A 17,552-nucleotide genomic window follows, 5' to 3' on the forward strand; every position below is an offset into this window, starting at 1 on the left:
CAAATACACAAGGAAGAGAGCACAGGTATTCCGTTGTGACTTTTGTCTATGCTCTATTCTTGCTGGCACTGGTGGAAATTGCATAGGAGAATGAGGTTCAGTGATCATGTAACACTGGGCATATATCATCTTGAGGACATGCTCATAATTTCTGGAATCCACAGACTAATTCATTTCTCCAACAGATGTGCCCCAAATATCACTAATCCTCCTCAGTATTGTTTCTTCTCCCTCCCACCTCCCCCAATTATTCCTTCTCATTTAAATGCAAAACCACAAAACAACCCAAATCATAAATGCATCCATCCATCCTTCTCTGCAGGGTGTCTTTTGTTTTGCCTTGTTTTGTTACCAGGGAAGGGGAGGAGTCGAGGGAAAATGGAACATCTTTGCTCAGGATGATGCTGCTCTAGGATCCTGGGCCTGGTTTGGGGCTGTCAAAAGGCCAGGCACTGTTGCAGTGGCTGCCCTGCATGTGCATTGCATCAGTGGGCACAGCCTGAAGCAGCTTGAGAGATGGAGACCTGCTTTTGCTGCTTTTGCTCTTGTAAAATACAGTTTAGCCTAGTTTCCAGTGGGGAAAGATCAGCCAGTAGAATGGAGTCCTGGCCTCTCCCTGCCTGTTTGGCCCATGGGATATTTTCATTGTAAAATATCCTTCTCCTCCCAGAAGCTTGTAGGACTTCAGAGCAGCCAGGGTGCTGATGCTTTCCTTGAGGACCCTGGTGGGAAGAGGAACTGGGACGGCTCAAGTAGCATCATCCTGTGGAGGTGTGAGTAGAAATGGGAGCTCCCTCAGAACAGGCAGTTTGGGCTGGAATTTGACCACCAAGAGCTCTCATGTACCTTAGGGCCAGCAGATGACACCCACAGCTTCAGAGGCAAATAAAAGAAAAAAAAACCCTCACATGTTCATTATTTTGAAGCAACTCATGATTAAAAATCTTAGGACCCTTATTTAGCTGAGTCTTACGATTTTTGAAAATCTGAATTGTGAATTTTCAGGCATGCCTAGGGGGAGCTTTATGGAAGAAGCACAGGGAAGGGAGAAGGGTGATGGTAAAGGAGAGGTATAAGAGATTTGTTTCCAAAAGAGCAGTGGTAGATCTACACACTTCCTTCCCACTAGCTCAGAGCCTTAGTGCTTATGCCCACGGAAAAACAAAAGCAGATCCAAAGATAAGATGGTGATTTCTGGAGTATCTTATTATGGAATCATTTCTACATATCACCTCAGAGAATTACTTGGCAAGCTGTATACATAGTGTGACAGGAATATTTTCACTGTTACTTTGCTTGCTGTTACAAGCTGTATTTCCAAAACAGCTAAACCTTTCTAAGACCATTTCTTCATTCTTATTCCTGGGTGCATGGTCCTGCCTCCTTCCCATGTGCTCGCTGTGCTATTCATCCCATCAGTCCTAGAAGGAACTTAATCTGAAGATCACTAACTCTTCAATAAAGAAATAATGATGTTTTGCCATCTTAGCTCTACAAATCAGTCAACTGCAGGATTACATGAATGTCAGCACAAGGGAGGGAGAGGAAACTGCAGCATGCTTGGGGGAAGGAGGGGACTGTGGTAACTCCCACTCAGTCTGAACTATGGTGAAACCACCCCTAAAGCGCAGGATCCCAAATTCTTTATCTCTTGTCCCAGTAGAGATTTCCAAGCTGATTCTGCAGCTAATTTGTTTTTAACAACCTTCTTATTACTTAGTGCACTGATTGCTTTGGTGCCAATTGTCATGTAAGGTTAGTAGTGCTTTAGTTACTAGAGGAAAAGGAGGATTGATTTCCCATAATGTGCAAGACAGCAAATACATTTTTAATGCAGTTGGTTCTTTATTAGAGCGAACAGTCAATGGGAATTGTTTGAAGACTTTAGTTGTTCTATTTCTTGTTTTTTCTCCTTTTGCCTAATTTTTGTGGATTCTCCTTTCCATTTTAAAGTATATAATTTTAGGTTGGCTGCTTAAATCAGTTTCTCAAAATGCATTTTATTCTGGCAAAGCAACTATAAACATAGAGAAAATTAATGTGTCTAGAGCAAGTGGCAGGATGAGGAAAGGAGAAAAAAATCAGTTCAAACTATTACAGACAGTGAGTAAAAAATTAATGTGTCCAAGTAAACTGAAGGAAAAAAGAACATCAGTGCAAACCTGCTTCTTCATGTAAATATATATTTAATGTACTGTTTCAGTTGAATACAATCAGAAAGATTTTGAGGACTAGTCCCTACTCTGGTGTATTGGTGAAACGCAGTGCAATAAACTGATGTGAAGAGGAATACTGTATGTCTTTGAATGCCATCATCTTGTTTCCAGCAAGCTTTCAAACATTATATACATCATTGTTGTAAGGTCAAACAACTCATCAGCAAAGCCAGAGTCAGATTTCTGCAAAGACCAGCTCATTGATGCACATGAGTGTGTTGCTTGAAACCCACAATGTTCAGCTCACAAGGCATTTGCAATTTTGATATTATTGTCTCAGTTTTAAGACAGTTTATTTGTATTTCTTCTCACTTTTTTCATTACCATTTATTGTTCATTAGTTCAACTTCTATTATTTTATTTGGAATAGGTCAGAGGAAGACCAAATCTAGCCATCCTTTGTATTTGCCTGTTCTTGTTATTTTGCACCTGCTATCATGGTGTCCTCACTTACATAAACTTAATAACAGAAACTTTATGATTAACATCTTTGTAACATTAGTCCTAAAATCGAAGAGGATGGGTATGTATTAAAGATGGGATGTTTGTGTGTAGGATCCAGTGTCAAAAGCAACTATGACATTTTGGTCTCAAGGGCTTTAGAAACAGGAAGCACTACATAAAGGGCTGCAGAAAAGCCACAGCACTCATAGCTTTAGGAGTCATCAGTATTAATTGGAAGCTTATAAGATCAGCTATTGTCATGTCACAGTAAATATGTCATATCATATTCTGGCAAGGGCAGAATTTTTTCAAAGGCCAGGAATCTGCTGGCAGATAACAGGCAGCCTGTGTTATCTGAGAGTTCATGCTTTAGCTTCAGCAGCTGGAGGGGCTGAGCTTCACATCCCCTGCTTGGATTTCACAGAGTTCTGATATGTAACTAGTTTGTTCAGTGGCTCCTAAAATGCGAGCCAGTGTGAAAAATTAAATTATATTAGTCAAGGAAATGCTGTGAGGAGCAAAGGAGAGTTTCACAGGCTGGGTGAGTGGCTGAGGCATGCTGCCATCACCAGCATCACAGACTGACCCCAGGCTGTGTGTGACAGCTATTTGGGTTGTGCTTTTATCACCCCATCCCCTCCAGACCCTCTCTGCACAGCAGCTCTCCCTCTTCTGTACTATTTTTTCCTACCAGACTGTAAGGCCACCCTTTTGATGGCACATCCCAGCCTTCCGACCTTCAGCTGCAATAGGCACACAGGCTCTTTTCATTCCAAAAGGCTGTCACAGGCAGTTCCCTTCCTTTCCTGCTCCTCAAGGAACTCTTCCCTAAGGGCCTTCTGACTCCAGCTCCAGCCAGCAACCAGCTCTTCCTCCAAGTCCATGCAGGCTTTGGTTCAAATTCTGAGGATGGTTTTTAGGCTGTGCCTCAAACTTCCTGCAGGGCAGAGCTGTGAGACAGTGGTGTGTCCAAGGGTAGGTGGCTGCCCTTGGAAGTGACATACCCAAGGGTGACACAAAGATGCCTTCTGTTGTCAGTCCTGATCAAAGCAGTGCATCAAATTCTTACTCAGATGGCTACTCGCAGAGGCAAAAATGCTCTGTTTCTAAATAATTCCAGGCACTTTTGGAGAAAAGAGTAATTAAGGTTTTTAAGTGTAAAAAACAAAAGGTTTTTTGGTAACCTTTTTGCCTCAAAGCACAGTGGCACCTTGAATTTACTGCTGAGATTTCAAACCCACTATTTTAATATATTTTGGTAAATACACATAAAATATGAAAATTTAACATCAAAGAATATGCATCAAATGCAGTTCTCATTTACATTACAGACTTAAGAGAATTCAGAATAATTTTAGTAACTGGGACATCAATGATCTACAGATGAATGAATATAGGACAAAGAATCTTGAAGTATATTCTTTTAATTTACTTCTTTACACATCATAATGAAAAGCTGTAATAAACACAATACAATAGAACTTTCCTGTAAGCTTTTCTCTTAAGTAGTTTTCTGCCCGTATAAGTATCTAAACAAATGGCCTATGCATTCTTGTTATATCACAGAATTAATACAGAACCATCAATGACTTCCAGCTCAGGCTTTTATATTTCACCTCTGTATTGCCATGGCATTTCCACAGCATGCTGCAATGCCAAGAATCTCTCTTTTTAGCTCCCCCTTTGCTCTCTGTGTATTCAAGCCTTCGTGTTATTTGCTCTTGCAAATACATCATCCTGTTCCCAGAAAGCCTTGAAGATTACATTCTTCTCTGAGTCAGAGAGTTATTTCATAAAATATCCTACTACTTTTTTTAAAGCAACAAACCTGTTTTGTCTTTCTATAGGAATTTTGGTTTTCCAATTTTTTTAGAATTTTGGTACACATGATAGTGTATAAGGGCTGTGCTCACGCAGTGGATCATCAACATATGCTTGCTGTAGTGTTCTCTTAAAACTTCTGATGTGTGCTCTACATACAATATACCAAGGGATGTCTTAGATCATATATACATTTTTTTCCAAAAGAAACACATTATAGAGTGTTTAAAAATATTAAGGGAAATATATTCACATAATCTTGCCTGATATGTAGGGCTGATAAATAGAAACAGGAAGATATCTATCAAGTGATTTTCACAGCATTTCACTTAATATGTTAAAGTGAGAATATAGGAACATCAATGCTGAAGGGGGAAAGCTCTAAGCACAGGCTGAACACAAGTCTATATGGGTTCAGAGTAATGCACAGAGCAGGTCCCTCCTCCAGAGCTGGCCCCACCTGTATGGGGTGTGCATCCAGGCCTGGCTCCCGATCATAGCAGTCTTGTGTTTGCTCCTGCATTTTGCCAGCTTAAGCCATACCTGTCTGAAAGGCAAGTGATGTTGATGCAAGAAGAAAAAGGCAGCAAAGCTGGAGAGCCTAAACCACAAAGCTGCCCACCTCACCTTATCTCAGAGATCAGTGCCCCTGGGGCAGTGGCTAAACCAGCTGCAAACCATGGCAGTTTACAGCCTGGCACAGAAAGGAGGTGCAGATCCAGGTGTGGGTCAGCAGTACTGCTGACTTCAGCCTGCCTCCCAGCTAGGGCAATGGGAACCTGTGGGAGCAGGGCTGTGGAGCAGCAAATAGAACAAAACTTTCCATTGAAATTTGCTTTTGTTAATGAGTCACTGCCCACAGCTCCTGCTGCTTTTACTTCCCTGCGGGAATGCGTTTTCAAGGTTTTAACTGTGCTTGAATCAATCACAGGACTGCAGAATGGCCAGGGTTGGAAGGGGTCTCTGCTCCTCCAAACCCCTGCTAAAGCAGATTCACCTACAGCAATTTGCACAGGATCACATCTGCAGGGGTTTTGGATATCTCCAGAGAAAGAGACTCCACAGCCTCTCTGGGCAGCCCATTCCAGTGCTCTGTCATCCTCAAAGGACAGAAGTTTTTCCTCATTCTCAGGTGGAACTTCCTGCTTTTCAGTCTGTGCCTGTCACCCCTTGTCCTGTTGCTGAGCACCACTGTAAAGAGCTTGTCCCAATGTAATTGTATCATCTGGTGGCAAGGGATCATGCAAACATTGAAGTGTTAGAAATGTATTCCTTCAGCTGGCTGTGTTGAATAGTATTGCTCTACATTTATTTGTCAGACACCATTACTGGATTAAATTAAACTGTGTATGCCACCTCCAGTTTCTCTGAACAGTTTTACATGTGGGATGTGAACATGCTTTATACCACAAGGAGACACGCGTCAAGATACTAAAGTTAACTCATTAACTTACACAGAGGGTTTGGCTTTCTGTACAATGAATAATTCAGCAGCTGCTTTTGTCCCAACTGCAGCAGATTTTTTAAAATTATAATCCTCTGTACATTACTTTTTTAAAATTAGGATTAATTCACAGATTTTGGGCAAGCACAGGACAAAACCCCATGGCATATATACAAAGCAAGACACCACGATCTTTAGTATTGTATTTAACACATCTAAGTACATACTTTGGGGATGAATAAAGACAAAGTATTTAGGGTTGAAACAACATTAGTAAGTGGTACATAGAATCCATAACTTCTGTGGAGAGTTAATGTGCTCTGCTCCGAAGAGTTCAGAAAATGGTCATCACCTGCAGGATGCACGTGTGGAAAAAGGTGGAAGCAATCTCTATGTCATCTGTATCCTGCTTATTCCTGCTATAGACATTTTGAGAGCTTTGTCATGAGCTGAGCCATGTCCTGCTTGCCACCATGGGCAGCCAAGCCAAATTCCATTCAAGACAAAGTGCAACCATTTATCCATTTTACACAATTTCCAACTACAGTGAAATGCCAAAACAATTTGCAGATATTTTGGTTGACAGGAAATGTGCAGGGTTTTTACCTCCTCCCATCTAGATCTGTCTGTCACCAGCTCTGTATTTATCACTCAGTTTGGAAACAGCCAAGAAATCTGTAAACCATAGGTCAATGTTGTTGGATATTTGGAAGAGGATTGCTGAGCAAGTCACATTCCTCAGTTCCCTGAAAATTCAGGCTTGAAAAAGATGCAGCATCCTTACCCCCAGCAATCACAGGCTTGTGCCTCACTCAGTTGCTTAGGGGATCAGGTGTAGAAGTTTGGAAGCAGCTTAACCTACAGCAGAACCACTTGGGTAGCTGAGTGTCAGAGCTTGATGCTGGGGTGAGGTGTCACCTTCCCTGATGTCTGCTTCTCCCCTTGCAGGAGAGTACTGCGAGGTGAACGCGCGCTCTGGCCGCTGCGCTCCGGGGGTGTGCAAGAACGGCGGCACCTGTGTCAACCTGCTCATCGGGGGCTTCAAGTGCGAGTGCCCCCCGGGCGAGTACGAGCGGCCCTACTGCGAGATGACCACCAGGAGCTTCCCCCCTCAGTCCTTCATCACCTTCAAGGGGCTGCGGCAGCGCTTCCACTTCACTGTGTCCCTCATGTAAGTCCTGGGGGGAGGGTTCTGTGGCTGACGGCTTCTGGCTTGAGCTTGGGATGGTTTGTCACGTTCTGATACCACCAAACACCTACTCTTGAAGGTCACTGCAGGCATTTCTGACAGTGATTCCACATGCATGTTATTTGAAAGCATTTGATTTTCTGCCCTGCTGTGGATGTTTCTGAGTTGCTGACTCACAACCTTCCCTGCTGTAACACAAGGAGAAGGGACACCAGGACCACTCTGGCCACCCATCAGCAGCCTTCAGCCACAGAAGTGGCGGGGTAGATGTTGGGTTTAACACTTTTACTAGCTGGGCCTTTGGCTTCCTGACCTTCAGCCTAGCTTCAAAACCAATCCATTCATGTTCCTTGTTTAGGGGCACTCTCCTGTTTCCTCACCTGTGAGAGGACATGGGCATGTCAGGCCATGGCTGAGCCCAGTCTGGTCCTTCTCAGGTTCTTTCCAGTGTTCCCCATCCTTGGGCTTGAGACAACCCCAACTGATCCAGCTTCTCACTTAGCTCCTTCTGGCCTTCACACCCTGGTCCTGCTTCTGGTCCTACTCCAGCTCCCAGGCACAAGTAGCCTTATCCCCATCCCATCTGCCCCAACATCCCCACATTGGGCAGTCTTCTTCTGGGCTCTCACTTTTCCCTTTGTGGGTATGTAGGCAAGGAGGAGCCATGATAGCAGCCAAGTCATGGGCAAGGGCTCTGCCCTCACCTGGGAAAAAACCCTCTCCTGGAGAAGGCTTATTGGGTCAGGCATAGGGCTTGCTTGGTGTGGAGCCAGAGTTCCAAATGCACAGATATCTCTTCTCTTGGGAGGGGGTGGGTTTGCAGCTTTTCCATGATTTAGCTGGTCAGGATTGACTTTTGGCTTTCCCTCATAGCTGACTGTGAGTAAACAACACAAAATGTCTTAGTCCTGACCCCAAAAAGCAGAGCTGGGGATTTTTTGATAGGTACAACAGTAGCTGCAAAGGCAGACCAGTTTGTGTATCTGCCCAGAGAAAGTGCTCAGGAAGATCAGACAGGCATCAGACTTATGTCCCCTCCAGCACCCAGACATTACCTGGTGTTTCACATCTGTCAGGAGCCAGGTCACTTTTGTACAGCATGTTTTTCAATACTGTCCTTTAACATATTTTATTTTCCTGAGCGAAGATCCCAGAGAGACTCCCCATGTAATGCTTCTGTTTATATAAGTAAGTAATTCCCCATCCTTGTAAATGTTCAAGGCCAGGCTGGATAGGGCTTGGAGCAACCTGGTCTAGTGGAAGGTGTCCCTGCCCATGCAGGGGGTTGGAACTGGATAGACTTTATGGTCTCTTCCAAACCATTCTATCATTTTATGATTTCTACCATTTTATCTTTCACCTGCCTTAATCCTGAAGTCAAAATTTTATGGAATCTTGAAAGCTTGCATAAATCAGAAAGCAGAGACATGGTTTGCACACAAGCCAAGGCAAGGGAGAGTTGTGCCTGTGAAGATTGTTTTGAAGCATCAGGTCTAAGTACACAGAAAAACTGAAGAGCAACAGGCTCTGTTGGATTTGTCAGACCCACAGTGAGAGCAAACAAAGGTGTGATCTGGGCTGGCTGCCAGCATGAATTGCCTGTGCTACCCTTGACTTGTCCCCTCAGCCATGAGGTGTCATTTTTCAGGCTTTTGGAAAGAGATCTTTGACGTTTAGGGTGCTTCATGTGAAAATGGCTCAAATGCCCTGTGTAGGAGTTATTGAGAAATAGCAAAGTACTGTACAAAGGTAGTCCTTACACCAGGGTTTCTTCATCTTTAGAACTATGATGCCTTATTTAGTGAGCTAAACACTACTTAGTCCACTCAAATGTGACTATAAGAATTCCAAGCCATTGTGAAGTTCATCCCACACTGTCTGGAATGGTGACACATTTAGCTTTTCATACCTGAAGTTCACTTTTATTTACACTAGCTATTTCTTTGGCTTTTATTATCCTTCAGCGGAGAAGGAAAACATTATGTGAGGATCAGCAAGAATTAGCAGTTTGACTGCTTATGATGATGATTTGCCATTATGTATTTTGTGACTTGGGAGCATTCTTAAAATCCTGGGGTGTCCAGATCTCCTCAGTCTTAAGTGACTCATGACCCACTCCTAACAAAGAGCAGAATATTTGAATTGTCCAGTCTCATAACTAAAATGCTTTTTAAAGTATTTAGGTTACTGACCATGCATGTCTTTCTGCTCCCAATATTATGTATCTTCCTTGCTTAATTCCAACACTTACTACTCTTTCACTTCAAGAGACACTGTTAGTGGAGAGGTTTTCTCATTATTTAGCAAAATTCTGTGAGAAAGAGAATTTTTTGTTTCCTGTGTCATGAAATGAAACATATCCTTTCTATTAAAAAACAGTATATCTTTCCCCCAGCTGGTGGGTGGTAACCAGAAAAGTTCAAAAGCAGTAGTGCTTTTAACAACAAGTATAATACAATAATATAATAACAACAAAAGCTTTTAACAACAAGTATAATACAAAAGTTGCTTTTGACTAGTGGCAAAGAATGGAACTGAGCACAGATAAATATACAAAATGACTTAATAATGTAATAGTTTAATAAATAATGTTTTCATGATTAAAATTATAGTAGAAAATTGTAAGAATATGAGAAAATATATTCAAACACTAAGCTTCCTTCTATTGCTAGATCTTCCTGTCCACTGAAGAATCACCATTAGCATTATTCCCTTTTCCTTTGCTGATATATATTCTTGATAGATGTGATCAAAATATTTGGATGAAGAAGTTATCCATGAAAAAATAGTCTTGGGAAATGTTTTACAGGAACTGTATTCCTTTGGATGAAATGTTTGATGGTGAAAAGTGAAAACTAAATTCGTGTTTTGATAATACTGATATATTTCAATAGTATTGTTGTAATGAATTTAGTTTGCCTTTTACTTGTAGAATATACTATGATAAACAAAACTAGAAGTAAATATGCATATCAAAAATTATTAAAAGTAATCAAAACATTAATTAATATCTTGATAGACTATAATGCATATTCTTTGAAATTTTAATTTTGCAGGAAATATCAAAATCTTGACCTCTATTTTTTGAACCAGAATAATTCATTATCCTTCCAAACCATTAAAAAATATATGAATAAAATTCCCCGTTTCCATGTTGATCAAATTCTGAAAGGTCTCTACTCAGTGTGGTCCACAACATACTTGTGTCTGACAAACAACTTCTGGTAAAAAATATTCTTTGTCTTTGAAACTTTTTCTTTCAAATACCAGCCCTGGTATTCTAAAATACTGCTTCATTCCCATTCTCCAAAATGCAGATTTTGTTGCATTACATGAGAGTCTTGCTATTCAACATGATATGACTGGCACAAGAGTAATTTCTTATGTCCTTGGAAAACAGTTTTCATTAGCTGTGTTCAGCATTTCATTCATTTGTAGGGAAAGTGGGTTAATTTAAATCAGGCATATTTCCTGAGGTTCAAGACACAAAATCAGACTAAATTGCCATTGGGAAGTGCAAGAAATTCCCATGGTTTCTCTCTTTTTCTCTCTTTATCTAATATTAATCTTTGTAAAAATGTTTATGTGAAGTGTAATTTTTTTTTGCATTTGTGAGTAGATGAAAGCTGTGTGCAACTCTCCAGAGATAAAAGAATTCAATTAAATATTATAAAATACTCACAACAAACAGAAATTTGAAAAAATGTTCTGTGCTGACAAAAAAAACCCAAACAAGGCTTTTAAAAAAGTGAGGTTGCCCTTTTTTCTGCAAGAAAGATACATCCCATATTAATAGCACAAGAAAAATAAAGCCCAAATACACCCATTGGTGCTGATCTAGTGAGATCATTTAAGTGTTTATTTTCCTTCCTCCAACTGACTGACCTGTTGATTGACTAACTCTGATTTTCTACATGGTGTTATTAAAGTAACTCTTATCTTCCTTTCCCCTTACCTCCCCATGAGGCTTTTTTAATCAGCTGATGACTCTCCTAGGACTCTGTAGCACTTGGACGGCAAGCAGGCAGCAAGGATCCCCCCTTTGATGGGAAAATGCTCTCAGCTGTCAGACTGTTTGCAGAGTGTAGTGAGTGCTACTGTTTGGCAAGTGTCAGATACTGCTGTTGCATCTTGTGTCTGCCTAATTTTAGCCCTTGTGACGGTCAGAAGATCTCTGCAGAGTAGATTTCTGTAATTTTCATCTGCTTGCCTTGTTTGTGAAAGAGTAGATTTATCCTGAGGCTGACTCCTCAGTTTTACAATTTTCTGTCTGAAGACTGATTCAAAGGCTTGTTTATCTGCTAAACACAATGCTGTCTTTCTTCTGGGTGACTTGACCATCAGCCTTTAATCCATAAGCTGCTAAGCACAAACTAACTCCATGTGTCTGTGTTCCAGGTTTGCAACCAGGGAGAGGAATGCTCTCCTCCTCTACAATGGGCGTTTCAATGAGAAGCACGACTTCATTGCCTTGGAGATCATTGAGGAGCAGATCCAGCTCACCTTCTCTGCAGGTGAGGTTTCACTTGAGTCGAACATTTCTGCTTGAAGTCAGGAGATCCTCTCAAGCCATTTGGAAATGCACTTCAGTGATTTTATATGGCTATTTGCTGCCTCATTAATTTACTGGCTGACATTGCACAGTAAACAACTGATGCCGGGTGTACTCCAGATTGTAGCGGTTTGTGGTGATTACACTCACTGTCGTAGGCAGGAGCTTGTCAACATATCAGTTATAAAAGCCAGAGTTTATGACTACTATAAAAGATTGGCACTAGCCTGAATGTTGGCCTCCAAGCCAATGTTTGCTTAAATTAGACTTCATTTTATCATACTGTGATAAATGTTGTGTGTTTATGCGTTTTTACACTACACCATCAGAGGAACGTAGGTGCATAAATGTTATCTAAAAAAATCTCTGCAAGCCAAAGGAAAAGCTAGCAGAAGTGAAGCCTGCCTGCCATTCATTAGGGATTGGGTAGGAGCAGTGCTGTCTCTGGAATGCATTTCTGCACTGGAGAAGCACCTCCTCTTAGAAGAAGCCATTAACAACAATGAATTTAGGAGAACTGCATGCTCATTGCTACAGGAAACAGCAAGTGGCAGCTTTGGCATTTGCTTGCTTTCTACACTAGGACTGAGCCAGTGCCTTCTGGTGCTTGTAGGAGAAGGGAGAGGGGAGGGCTGACAAGCAAATGTCAGGCAGGACATATGCCCAGAAGCAGATGTGTGCTTTCAGTGGCAAGGCTTTGGTGACTTTATGAAATCTCAGTAGTGTAGACAAGCTCTGGTTGTCACAGGTTTAAGGTATTTTTCTATTGGGACTAAAACAAATACCTGGAAAGATGCTGTCCTAAAGTCAAGTGGAGTTATGTGTAGGTCAAGTGAGATTACTTGCCTCTGTATTGGGCACGTAATTCAGGAAATAATCCTGCTATTTCTCATTATCCATAACCAGGATAGGCACATGGAGTCAAGTCAACTTGTGTTTTATTTTCATGGAGAGTGAGACACTGGAAGCAGTAAAGCCATAGAAGCAGAAACACAGCCCACATTGGTGTTGCACACGCATCACTGGTGGCTGCTGTCCTCAGACCCCATGGTAAATCCTGTGTGACCCCACTGATTTACCAGTGATGCTTAAGTGCATATGTGAGCCCTTTGGGTTGAAGATATCCGGTTACATTTCCCCTTTATTACCTCAAAGTTCTCCAAATTAAATTTTAAGGCAAGTTTCTGAATGGATTTGTGTAAGGAAATAACATGCTGCAGAGAGATGTACTTTCTTCTGTAGCTCTGTTTCACCTGTCTAAACTTGAATCAAATTGCTTGGAAGGTACCCTGAGGATGAATGAGAAAAAAATAAATTCTGCTTGCACTTATATGCATTTAAATGTGAAGGAACTCCTTTAAGATACATGAAACTAAATTTAGATTTGCACTGCTGCACCTGAGAGCAGGTCTGGTCCTGCATATTACAAATGGTATTTTCTTTGGAAGGGGAATGGTTTATGTTTTATAGTTTTAAGTGGCTTTTAACGAACAGTAAAAGTTTTGGACACCTGATCTCACTGTGTTACGTGTCCCAACAACTTTTTCACAGAAAGCAGAGCAAAAAGATTGCAGGACAGTGATCTTCCTTTTGCAGATACTTGATAGCTGAATAAAAAGCCCAATTATTTGTATAGATTTTATCACTAAATGATAAAACCATCACAGCAGGATGTCATATATGCTAAGCTGAAATATGTATCATTTAAATAACAGAAATATATGGGGTGGGAGTTAAAGCAGAGCAGGAGACACAAGAATAATACTTTACTTAGGTATTTGTTGCAAATAGAGATTTGCAAATTTTGATCTTAAGCTCAACAATACTATGAGCTTTGTTAGTTTACAGAAGAAGTTACTTTTCCTGTGATTTATTATGTAGAATTTTCCAACATTTTTAAAGAAAAGAAAAATTTTAAAAAAGCAAGCAATCCCTTCTCTGTGCCAGGCCTACTATGTACTTTCAACATGAATGTTTATTTTGCTGCTAGCTTGAAATAGATATGCCTGGTTACTGAGCTGAGTCTGCTGACTCAGTCCTGGCTTAAAAGCTTCAGCTTTCCAATTAGAATGGCAAAGTCTTGCTTTCAAATTTAAACGCTGAAAGGCTGCCAGTAATTTCATTAATTACTGGTAAAATTTTGCTGAGCCCAAGGTTACCATGGGTTTTATACTAGAGTACTTTTGGATTTCTCTTTCTCAGCTCTAACAGGGAGTCGTTTCTTTCCTTGACAACATATCCCATCACAATACTCACCACACTAAAAAAACATCAAAGGATGCTTTTGGCAAAAATGCAGAAAAATTCATGTACATTTCTCCCTCAGTTGATCACTTCAGCAACAGCTGTATCTACCCAATGCATCTGCTACAATGCTTGGCAGAAGCATGATAAAAAACAACATAATTCACCCAAATGTGCCAGAAGCTGTTTTTTGTGCACCAGAGTAACTCCATGGAATTGTCTTGCAGGACAAACCCAAATTCCTCCCTGATGAAGCAAGGTGGCTGCATCCTGTGCCCAGAGAGAGTCTCTCTGTGTTTCTTGCAGTGATGGTGACTTATTTTTCCCTTCTGGCTGTTTTTGCAGGGGAGACAACCACTACAGTGGCACCGTTCATTGTGGGAGGGGTCAGCGATGGGCAGTGGCACTCGGTTCAGGTGCAGTACTACAATAAGGTAAGACTAATTGTGTTGGTGATAACCCTGCTATTTATACAGCAATAGAGGCATGGGTCATCTAGCTCTGACCTGACATATGCAGGTGCCCTGAATTTCATTTGTTTAACCAGGCATGTTGGTACAGCTCTGCACAAATGGTACTGGTCTTGCTTACCTTGCCTGGGACAAAAATTCTCTCACAGGACTTTAGAGTTTTGAGCCAGGAAGGCAAAACTAGATGTAGTACATATTTTTTCAGAAGTACTCCTAGGAAAATCTTCAAGTACTTGGAACTATTTTCATTTTCAGTTTTTTAAGCTGTTGCAAGTGTCAATGTATCTAAACCAATTGATTCATTTGTATCTTGTTAAAAAAATTGTGCTATGCAGGAGCCTTCAGTGTAATAACTACCAACCATTATTGTAGAATTTTCTGAAACAAAGAAAATTCTTTCCTATAGCTCTCTTTTCATGTCAAATGACAAGTTTAGCTAGCACTAGCTTCTCTGGTTTGGAAAATATGATTATTAAATGGTTCACACCTTTCAGTAATAAAGCACTGTCTTACTAAGTAATTTTTTGTCTGCTATGTAAAAAGATACACAAGAGAAATGCAAAAGTGGTCACTGCATGCAGTCCATGGCACTCAGAGGTGGACTCTGGGGTCCCTGTCCCTCAGCTGCACCCTTGGTCATTGCCACTTGGTCACAGGGTCAGTCTGACTGAACTTAAAGGATTGCAGGCTCTCTGTGCAGAGCAGCCATTTCATGAACCAGAAAGCAGGCTTTTAGAGTGTACAGTGTCACTATTTACAGGTAGATGCCAGAGATCTTCTATAAACCATAACAAAAATAAAAGAGTTCATTTAGTGACTAAGAAACGTTGCTTTTAAGTCTGACATGATAGCTTTTTGAGGGATCACATAAGGAAATAGAGAAGCATTGTTGGTTGGTAAAAAGGAAACAGGATACTGGTGTAGGAAGCTGAATGGAAGATGAAGGATTTATATGATCAGCAAGTTCTTTATTTCCCAGTGCTGCATGCTTTCATCACAGTTTGTGTGGCAGTTTGAATGGGAGGATTAAAATTTTATTTTGACTCCTAGATAGGATCTCCTAGCCTAAGGATATTTTACTGAGGTAATAAAAAGCTTCCTACTAGTATTTTATATTTTTTTTAAAAATTATAACTTAATTAAGTTTTGTGCTCAATATACATAATATACTCTCTGCTATCCAGAACCCAGAGAAATAGATGTGAAACTTGGTGTGTTGCCATGCAAACATCTGTGGACACTGTGAAGCTCTTCCTCTGTTTCCATGTGTGCATATTTCTTAGAGGATTACTCTGGCAGAGTGAACAGCACTTGTTGAGGCAGTGGAGGGGCACTCCAGCTTTCAGGCTCCTGGGCACAGCTGCAGGGAGAGCTGCTGGACCAGCTCACTGAAGTGCCAGTGAGCAGATAAGGGGCCCGAGCAGCAGAGGAACACTCTTTAAAAGGCAAGGAGATCTGACACACATGTTAAAAATAAACCCCTGACTCATTTTCAGGGCTTGCTGTGGTTCAAGCAGACTGGTAGGTGAGCCATGCTAGCAGCTGGTATTTTCTTGTTGTTAACACGTGTGCCCTGTCATCATTTTCTTCTTCTGCCCCAGTTTTTTGAAGTGAAATGAGCCAGTCTCCACTGAACAGAACAAAATTCAGGGCAGAGAGGGAGAGCAGAGTGAAACACCAGGAAACACTGCTGACTTCACTGCCTTTGCCACTTGTGTGACATGAAAGTGATGAAAAGCAGGGTCACTGTGTGGAGAGCAGCACTGTGCCCTTTGCTGTCCATGTGAGAGACTGAGGTCATCACCTTCCCCTTAGCAGCATTTATTGCAGGATGCTAACATTTGGGCTAGAGGGGAGAGCTCACAATATTGAGTAAATGGCACAAGCAGGATATGCTCACCAGTACTTATTCAGCATGCTCTCAGGACTTCCCAGCATATCTGAGAACTGCACGTGTGGCACCAGCTCTCCAGCAGTGAAAGAGGGAGTGGGTGCTGCAGGGCAGTGACAGATGGAGGCAGCTCTGCAGCCCTGCCCACCAGGCTGCCCCTGCACCCTGCCCCAGGGTAAGCCTTCACCTCAGCTGGTGTTTGTTTGTACAAAAGTTTCTTGGCTACTTCATGTTTTAACAAAGCTGGAAGTAAAGTTCCTGTGAGGAGGTTGAAAAGACAGGGATAATTTAGGGATTTGAGTTGTGCCAAGATAAATGGGATGCTGTGTCTAAACTTGACACTGTTGAGATGTTTGAATGACGGAGTACAAAAACTTAAGAGTTTCCCTAAATTATGCACAAATATTAGTTTGCAAGTTCTGCATCCTTCCACTCTTTCCAAAATCCTACTGCAGTGTCAGTTTATCATCCCAAGGCTACACAGCCCCTTTGTTCTGCTCAGACACTGCACAACCTTTCTGAGCATGCAGAGCTCCCCTGAGCTGTCTCCTGTCTCTGGCTCACGTTTGATCCTCAGGCCCTTCTGGACTCTCCTTCCTCCTGTCTGCCTCTCTCTTTTCCTGGCCACAGGGGCTACCTCCACCAGCATCCCTTTGGTGCTCCAAGCCCCTTTTTCCATTCTGCTGTTCGCCTGGTGAGCTTCTGGTCTTTGCTCCTTTTTAGACATCTCTTACCAATGTTGTCCATGGGAAATGCATAATCACCATTGCAGATATCCATAGAGATCCAATTGATTGATTTGTCTTTCTTGCATTAAAAATTTTCAGCAGCAGCTATTTTCTTAATAGACGCACCCTGGCGCTGTGCACAGTCAGCCTGCACAAAGTCAGTTTGCTAACAGCCATAATGAAACAAGAAGCAAGTGTAGAAGCGACTCCTGTAAAGTATTTTCTGTACTTAGCTCAAAAGTGATGTGGTTGGTAATATTTAGCTTTAGTATTGTTGAAAAATGATGGTTTAGAGTTAAGTGCATATCATGAAGATCCCCTGCCACTTGGGGGCAAACACTGGAGCCTCATCAGTAAAAGAGAAGTCCAGACCTGGCTTTGCTCCACTGTGTTTGGAGGAATGCGTCAAACCAGTTCCCTGTCAGTTCAAGTATTTGATGTTTTCTTACCAATCCTGCTATGTGCCAGCACTGTAAAACATTGCAGTAAGGAAACAGATTGTATCAGAAGAAGGGAAGCAATGTCATTTCATTTACTGTGTAGTGATGGAAAT

The 17,552-nt window shown here is 41.5% G+C and overlaps 1 protein-coding gene across 2 annotated transcripts in view; it reads left to right on the forward strand.

Annotated features, from left to right (window-relative positions):
* Nucleotides 1-17,552, forward strand: part of CELSR1 (cadherin EGF LAG seven-pass G-type receptor 1) — a 162,567-nt gene that overhangs the window by 80,485 nt on the left and 64,530 nt on the right. For both annotated transcript variants that reach the window (XM_083859672.1, XM_083859671.1), the window contains exons 3-5: nucleotides 6,874-7,096; nucleotides 11,513-11,628; nucleotides 14,256-14,344. In XM_083859672.1, the coding sequence (XP_083715798.1) occupies nucleotides 6,874-7,096; nucleotides 11,513-11,628; nucleotides 14,256-14,344 (428 nt within the window). The remainder of the gene's footprint in view (nucleotides 1-6,873; nucleotides 7,097-11,512; nucleotides 11,629-14,255; nucleotides 14,345-17,552) is intronic.

This window comes from Zosterops lateralis (assembly GCF_965231275.1).
Source record: "Zosterops lateralis genome assembly, chromosome: 4".
In the NCBI taxonomy this organism is placed as follows: Eukaryota; Metazoa; Chordata; class Aves; order Passeriformes; family Zosteropidae; genus Zosterops; species Zosterops lateralis.